This window comes from Cebus imitator, unplaced genomic scaffold (assembly GCF_001604975.1).
Source record: "Cebus imitator isolate Cc_AM_T3 unplaced genomic scaffold, Cebus_imitator-1.0 Scaffold26, whole genome shotgun sequence".
In the NCBI taxonomy this organism is placed as follows: Eukaryota; Metazoa; Chordata; class Mammalia; order Primates; family Cebidae; genus Cebus; species Cebus imitator.
This window is the reverse complement of record NW_016107341.1, coordinates 9446133-9454482: the sequence shown is the minus strand read 5'-3', so window position 1 is coordinate 9454482 and position 8350 is coordinate 9446133. Positions and strand designations below refer to the sequence as shown.

The window sequence follows — 8350 nt, the reverse complement described above, 5'->3', positions numbered from 1 at the left end:
AAAAAAAAAAAAAAAAAAAAAAAAAAAAAAACTTAAAAAAATAAATAAATAAAAGGGAAACAAAAATTTCCACCTTCCTGAGGTCACAAAAATGGATATTCCTGAAAGATTACTTTTAAATGTTTCCAGAAAGTAACAGGCAATTTAGGACTGGGCAAGGCCTGATAACAGTGCATTATAGTGGAATACAGTGCAAGGAGTAACAAATTCATTTCTGAGTCTTAGGACTTACATCCTCTCACTGGTCATCTCCGGACTTCACTACTTTTATTTTTCCATCTATTTCTTTGACTTTCTGATTTCATGTGGGATCTATGAGTTAAATTAGAATCATGTTCTTTGCTGTGGTTACAACTGTAATCCATCTCCTTACATTTCTTATCTTCTAAGCTAAAACCTATCTCCCCAAATTGCTTATCTTCAAAGTAAAAATCAAAGCACATGGTTACAAAACATCAAAAACGCAGTGTGCTTACTAAATGCCAAAATACAGAAACCTAACAAAAATTCTTGCTTTTCAAACATCTATAAATAATTGCCAACGATTTTTTCTTGGCAAGTCTAAGTTATAATAATTATAATAAAATTTAAATCTTAAGGCAGGGCATGGTGGCTCACGCCTGTAATCCCAGCACTTTGGGAAGCCGAGGTGGGCGGATCACCTGAGGTCAGGAGTTCGGGTCCAGCCTGGCCAACATGGTGAAACCTCAACTCTACTAAAAATACAAAAATTAGCTGGGCATGGTGTCGGGCGCCTGTAGTCCCTGTTACTCAGGAGGCTGAGACAAGAGAAACGCTTGAATCAGGAGGCGGAGGTTGCAGTGAGCTGAGATCGCACCACTGCACTCCAGCCTGGATGACAGAGCGAAACTCTGTCTCAATAAATACATAAATATATAAAAGTTAAAATCTTAAGGGTCTAGTCACAACAGTTTAAAAAGTATCGGAACCCAGGGAGATTCTTACCTTCAAGCTCGGAAGTAATCCCAAAGTTCTAGACTTGCCGGAAGTTATCTCCCACAAGGGATTAGAGCACATGATCTAGCAATAGTAACATACCTTGTCACCACACCAAATGATTTTGAGTACCTCCCATCAATCGACTACCGACTAACAAAAGGAAGGACTTGATTCTCGTCATATTTTTCTCTTCTGAACTGAGCATCCCTGAAATCCAGCTTTCTGAACGCACAGATGCAGGGTGAGAGGTACCCCAGGAAAAATGGAAGGGAAAGTGCTACAAGTTTAAAACGGTCTTCGTGGCAGCAGAGACGATCGCTACCGCAGCCATGGCAGATCTGGGGGTCCGGGGCGGGAGTTCTTCCTTGATTTCCGCGGGGCACCCGAGTTCACGCTGGTGACATTGTAAAGTCCTCCCTGCGCAGTGCTCCACCACTAGCCGCACCCCGCCGAGCTCTGACCTCCAAAGAGGGTCCGTTTGGCAATCCCGCCCCTTCGTCTGATGTTTGTGCCTTTGATTGGCTCTTACGTGAGTCCCTCAGCGTGGCTCGCCCAATGAAGGTCTCGGCCGGTGGCCCGACCGCTCCGCCCCTTCCCTACCCCTCGCGGAGGGCCCGCCCCCTGCCCCGCGCCGGCGAACGGAGGAGAGTAAATACAACAGGAGCGCAAAATGGCGGAACCGCCGAGCCCCGTTCACGGTGTTGCTGCCGCCGCCCCCACCGCCACCGTCTCGGAGAAAGAACCGTTCGGCAAGCTGCAGCCCTCCTCCCGGGACCCTCCGGGTCCTCTGTCTACCAAGAAGGTCCGGACTGAGGAGAAGAAGCCACCGCGGAGAGTCAACGGAGAAGGGGGCAGCGGCGGGAACAGCAGGCAGCTGCAGCCGCCGGCTGCACCTTCGCCTCAGAGCTATGGCAGCCCAGCGTCTTGGAGCTTTGCCGCTCTGTCTGCTGCTCCCTCCCCATCCTCTTCTCGGAGCAGTTTCTCTTTCTCCGCTGGCACGGCGGTTCCCTCAGGCTCCGCTTCCTTGTCTCAGCCGGTGCCGCGCAAACTGCTGGTCCCTCCTACGCTGCTGCACGCTCAGCCTCACCATCTCCTCCTGCCCGCCGCCGCCGCCGCCTCGGCCAACGCCAAGTCGCGCAGACCTAAGGAGAAGCGGGAGAAGGAGAAGAGGAGGCACGGGATCGGCGGGGCCGGAGAGGCGGGCGGGACCGCCCGGGAGGAGAACGGGGAGGTGAAGCCGCTGCCGCGAGGTGGGTGCCGGACGAGGAGGGGGAGGGGAGGGCGCCGCGGGTCCCCGCCGCCCCCTGGCGCCCGCGGGGCCCGGGGAAGGGGGAGTGCGGCGGCCGCGTGCGCCAGCCTGGACCTGGTGGGAGGTGTTCGGCTTTCGGGAGAGGATTTTGCAGTTCCCAAGGGGACAGGAAATGGAGCCTGTAGTTTCGGTTGCAGGGAGGGGGATGGCCGATACTTTTATTGTCTGTGTCGTTTCTCCCTCCCAGTTAGTGCGCTGCAGGATTTGTAAAAATCGATCTTGAGGACTCCCCTATGTGTGTTTGGCTAGGGAGGGAGATGGAGGGAACGGGATGGGGGAAGGGTTTGGTCTTGTAAAAGATGCTTGATTGATTGATAGACCATTTAGACGTGGTCGCGGGAAATCGTATTTGTGACACAGCCTTCAACTCCAGATAATCCTGTCAAAAAAGGGGTGTGGAGGGCACTCGCGTCAGCTGGTGGTTACCAGAGGCCTGAGCATTTCATCCCTATTAGGGAAATGAGGTAGCGTGCAGGGCCCGAAGTGCGCTGTTTCGTAAGGTACCCTCACTGCACCGTATTCTCCGCTGCGTATTTTTGCAAGTGTTTTGGTGGTCCTGTTTGAAATACCACCCTTCAGAAAGAATTTTCAGCCATATTCTTCTTTTCCTGCAGCAAGTGATAAAACCAGGAGCGTTGACGATTTTTGCCTACATCAAGCGGCTGCAGAATGTTTGAACGTTAGAAAAAGGCAAATTCTTAAGCCTTATTGTCAAACAGAGTCAGTTTTCTTTTTAAAACAAACAAAACTAGGCTAGTCGTATAATTTTTCAGATAGTATTTCTTTAAAACAGGTGTTTCTACCACTTCAGCTACGGATACACAATGAGCTGACAATAGTGCAACATGCAGACTGGTTGAAAATCAAATCTTTATGTGATCTCAAGCTTAAAGCACATAACCTTTATTACAAATGTGCACTGCTACACAGTGTTGTCAAACTCTTTTTGTTTTTTAGAAAAAAATGAAATGTCAAGCAGTTTTAGGATTGCTGATCTAACAGTAGCTTCGATCATGAAAAATTCTCTGTTAGAATGGTTTGTTTTCACAACTTAAAACATGCCGCGTATGCATGTAGCAATAGTGCCACTTCTTCCTTGATGTTTTTTGCCTTTAGCAAAGCTTTGATATCCAAGCATAGCCATCAGGGACTCTGGTGCAATGTAAGGATCTCCCAGCTTTTGGGAGTGTTGCTTATAGGAAAGTGACTTTGAGGATGGGATTTTTGGTACTTTTATTCAGGAATTTTAGGTGGTTAGTATTTTAAAACTATTTTGTCTTAACGATTATATGTAAAATTTAGGGTATAAGTGCCTGGAAGTCCATCCATATGCAGCTTGGGATCATCAGTACTATTCGTGGTATGTAAACTGTACATTTACTTTAAGTTCTCTGAAAGAGGAAGTGAATATGAATATTACATAGTTGGAGGAATAGCTGAGAAGAAATAAGTAAACATTCTTTAACAGTTTTGACTTAAAATGTGGAATACACAAATAGTCCTTAAAGAGAAATTTTTATAGTTTTTTCAATTACATTTGGAATCTTCTTTTGAGGGTTAACACTAATATTATTAATCCAGAATATAAACAGTGATAGCTTTTACATTAAGATTTGGGAATGATTTTTTCCCATGACCTGTGTAGGGTTTTTGGAGTAGTGACAAGATATCAGCACTACTGTAAGATTTTCATTTTTTCAGACAGGAATGCTATCTCATTGAGGAAAAACTATCACAGAAACAGATTGCTCTTCAGTGTCTTGGTGGTAAATTTAATGGTGAAAATTTTTCCCTTGTAACTTGGGAAATACTTTTATCTTCCTAAAGTTTAGATTTAACTGAATTTGAGGTTCTGTTTTAACCAATTAGGATTCTTAAATAGTGGTATTAACAAGTGGTGTAGCAAGAATACATATATGCCTTTATTATAGATATAACTGCAAATATGAAAGTCCTAATTTGCAATACAATGCTAATTTCTCTGTGCTTTTTGTAAAAATCTTAGTGAATGGGTGACCAAGTGTCTGTTTAGGTATATACCTCTTTTTAGTGTTGCTCTAAGTTGGCTGTGCATAGTTAAGTAACCCCTCAATTATCCACAGCTGGCTGCTTGAACAGCCTAAGTCAGAACCAGAAGTTAGCTATAAAGACACCTAAACAAGGAAAAGAAATTCTTCCTCAACGAAACAAAACTGAACCACACAAACCCAACCGACCTAGCCTGCACCCCAACTTGATTAAACAATTAAACTTCTATATTTGTTTATAATAGGACTTTTTTAAAAAGTCCTAAGTCAGAACTGCTTTATTTTTACATTGGTGACCATTCTAACACTGTATTTGGATTAAATGAAAGCATGTATATGAAAGGGCCTAGCAGGGCCTTTAGTAAATGTTATTTGAGTCTGAAACAAAGTTAATAAATTTTTTAACCCTATAACTAATTAAAAGATGGGTGAATCCTGATACAGGAAGGATCATTGACAGATTTGAAAGTTAAGTATGATGAACAAGAGAATTATGAAAGTTTACTAATATAGGCCCATTTTGTACCAGGGCTTGATGCCTTATACTCCCACAGTCTCTAAGGCCATCTAGTCATAAGTCATAATGCTGTAGCTGACTTGCATGATAGCTTGACTCACCAAGTAAAAGTTAAATTTCTGTATAAAAAAAGAAAACTGCAAAACATTTTAGATTTTTAAAACCAGAAAATAACTTGATTTTAGTGCTTATAGAGGTAATTTACTGAAGAATGAACAATAAATTTTCCTGTAAGACTGAATAAATTATGGAATTGGGAAGTGTAGAAAGTAAAAATGGATATATACTGAGGGTACCCAAAATTGAGAATTATTTTATGGCAAACAACACAACAAATATTTCGTTAGATATCAATGTGCCTTCACTGATTCCAGTAACCAATAAAACTGTATAGACTTTTTAACTTTTGTTAGTATTGTTGCTTTGTATTTGTTAACTTACTTTTTTTCCTTAAAATGACCCTGCGAAGTATTTCAAGACAAAACCAGAACATTTCACTGAAGTTTTGCCTTGAAAGTGTAGTTACAGAATTTAACTGTAATGAAAATAGTAGCTTTTCTTAGAATCAAATACTTTGAGGTGTATAAATATGAGTGATTTCAAAGGGATGAGTGTCTGAAGATTTTTCTAAATATACTCTCCTCCAGTATTGTGACTATACAATTTTAGGTTAAATTCATATTCAGAGTTTTTATCATATGACTAAGTATTTGTCTCTGCTGAGGGAATAATTTACTATGATTTTATTTTCTTGTGTAACCTTTTGTTTTCTCTTTTTTTTGTTTGCTTAGTTTTCTCTGGCAAAGTCTTTCTGAACCCTACAGCAGCTCCATGAAATGCTTCTCAGTACAGTTTTCCACATGGGCAAATCTATCAGATAAACTTACCTGTTCCATTTGTTGCTGTAGACATCCCTTTTGGGGCCAGGTGCTGTGGCTCATGCCTGTAATCCCGGCACTTGGGAGGCAGAGGTGGGCGGATCACCTGAGCTCCCAGCCTGGCCAACAAGGTGAAACCCCGTCTCTACTAAAGATGTAAAAAATTAGCTGGGCATGGCAGCATGCGCCTGTAGTCCGAGCTACTCAGGAAGCTGAGGCAGGAGAATCGCTTGAACCTGGGAGGTGGAGGTTGCAGTGAGCCAAGATTGTGTCACTGGACTCCAACCTGGGTGACAGAGAGAGACTCTGGCTAAAAAACAACAAGCCAAGACATCCCTTTTGTAGCTGTCCTTACTGCTTCAGTCTGGGTTTCTTCACCTTCAGACTTTACTTAGCTGACATTCTGGGAATTTTTTAAACTTGTGTTGTATTTTATTTTTCTGGGATCTCATGCCTTCCTTTTGGTTTCTTCCTTCATTTTGGTTTCCTCTACTACTAGTACTACATAAGGATTCGTGGGAAGTTTATGTTTTTTGGATTTTATTTTTATCCTTTTACTTGACTGGCAGTTGAGAGATTTTTGCATTGGAAATAATTTTCCCTCAAAAATTTGAAAGTAGTGTTCCATTATTGCCTGGCTCTCAAAGTAGATGTTAAGAAGTTTGATCTCCAAAAAGTTGTCAGTTCTATCTGGGGAATTTCAATCCTTTCACTGAATTTTGTCATTTATTTTTTCTTTTTCTTCACATCTCAGTCTTCTGAACTTTCATTGAGTTTTATTTTATTTTATTTTTTGAGATAGAGTTTCGCTCTTGTTGCTCAGGCTGGAGAGCAATGGCACAATCTTGGCTCACTGCAGCCTCTACCTTCTGAGTTCAAGCGATTCTCCTGCCTCAGCCTCCTGAGTAGCTGGGATAACAGGCATGTACCACCCCACCCGGCTAATTTTTGTGTTTTTAGTAGAGGTGTGGTTTCTCCATGTTGGTCAGGCTGGTCTTGAACTCCCGACCTCAGATGATCCACCTACCTCGGTCTTCCAAAGTGCTGGGATTATAGGTGTGAGCCACCACGCCGGCCTATTTTATTTTATCTTATTTTTTTGAGACAGAGTCTTGCTCTATCGCTCAGGCTGGAGTGCAATGGCACTATCTCAGCCTGCTGTAGTCTCCGCTTCCCAGGTTCAAGCAGTTCTCCTGCCTCAGCCTCCCGAGTAGCTGGCTTTACAGGCAGGCACCCACCATGTGTGACTAATTTTTTGTATTTTTAGTAGGGATGGGTTTTTGCCATGTTGGCCAGGCTGGTCGCAAACTCCTGACCTCAGGCGATCTGCCCACCTCGGCCTCCCAAAGTGCTGGGATTACAGGCGTGAGCCACAGCGCCCAGCCTTCGCTGAATTTTAAAGTTTCAGTTTTTAATAAAAGATTTTAAGAGCTCTTGTTCTTTGTTTCAGTATTACGGTATTTTGCTCATTTTCCATGGGTGCAACATTTTCTGTTACCTCTTCAAGGATATTAATTACAGCTTCTTTGAGGTGTTTTTCTGTTCTCCCTATTATTTTTGGTCCTTTTAACTTCTGTTATTTGTTTGTTTTGATCTCTTTGGGGTTGGAAAGAAAGTTGGAGGCTTTGTTCAGATCTTTGTGATCATGAGCAAGGCTAATGACTAATGGACTGCCATGTTTTTAATCTTCATTTTTTTTTTTTTTTTCTGGGAGGTGGGTAAGAAGGCTTTCAGTTTCTTCAGGTAGAGGTCCTTTATTTTTCCTATCTCTATGTGGGTGGAATGATGGAGAGAGGAAGAGAGTCTTAGTCACTTGGGCTGCTATAATAAAATACCATAGACTGGTGACTTAACAGAAATTAGTTGTTTTATAATTCTGGTGGCTGGAAGCCTGAGATCAGCATGCCATCATGGCCAGGTTTTGGTTAGGGCTCTTTTCCTGGTCTGCAGATCACTGTCTTCTACCTTTGTGCTCACATAACTTTTCCTATAGTTGAAAGAAAAAATCTCTTCCTTTTATAAAGCTACCAATTTAATTGGATTGGAGCTGTGCCCTTGTGACCTCATTTAATCTTAGTTACCTCCTAAAAGCCTTATATTCAGATACAGTCATATTAGGCATTAGGGCTTCAACATATGGATTTTGGGGAGGCACAATTCAGTCCATAGTGAAGGGCTTGGCAGAGGTAGTGAGTTTGCATGACAGGGTTTTTGTGCTTCACGGGGGAAGAAAGCTACAAGTCTTGTCTTTCAGTTCGTAAGTTTTTACCTAGTCTCCCTGTTTTCATACCAGCATTTCACTTCTCTTTCTGTGAGGGATATCCCTCATCCTGGAGCCACTCTGATTCAGTTTTGCCAAGGACCATACCTCTCTTGTTCCCTTAGGAGTGTGTGTGTGTAGGTATTCTGCCCTGTTTCCCAGCGCTCTCCAATTTCTGAGCTTTTCTGTCTGGGGTATTGCAGGGTAAACAGGATTGTTTGTCATTACCTCTCCCAGTATGCCAAGGCATTTACCATTCTGTCATCAGCTTTTTGTCTTTATACATTGTATTTCAGGTAATAGTTACAGTATCTCCTAGTTATGTCAGAAGTGGAGTATGTGTTTTGTTGTCTCTTTTTTCCTACTGTTTGGGTACTTTTTTTTTTTTTTTTTTTTTTT

At 42.6% G+C, this 8350-nt stretch overlaps 1 protein-coding gene across 1 annotated transcript in view; it reads left to right on the top strand.

Annotated features, from left to right (window-relative positions):
• Positions 1–1167: 1167 nt before the first annotated feature.
• Positions 1168–8350, top strand: part of RSBN1L (round spermatid basic protein 1 like) — an 82476-nt gene continuing 75293 nt past the window's right edge. The window contains exon 1 of the mRNA XM_017523137.2: positions 1168–2210. Coding sequence (XP_017378626.1) covers positions 1631–2210 — 580 coding nt within the window. The 5' untranslated portion in view covers positions 1168–1630. The remainder of the gene's footprint in view (positions 2211–8350) is intronic.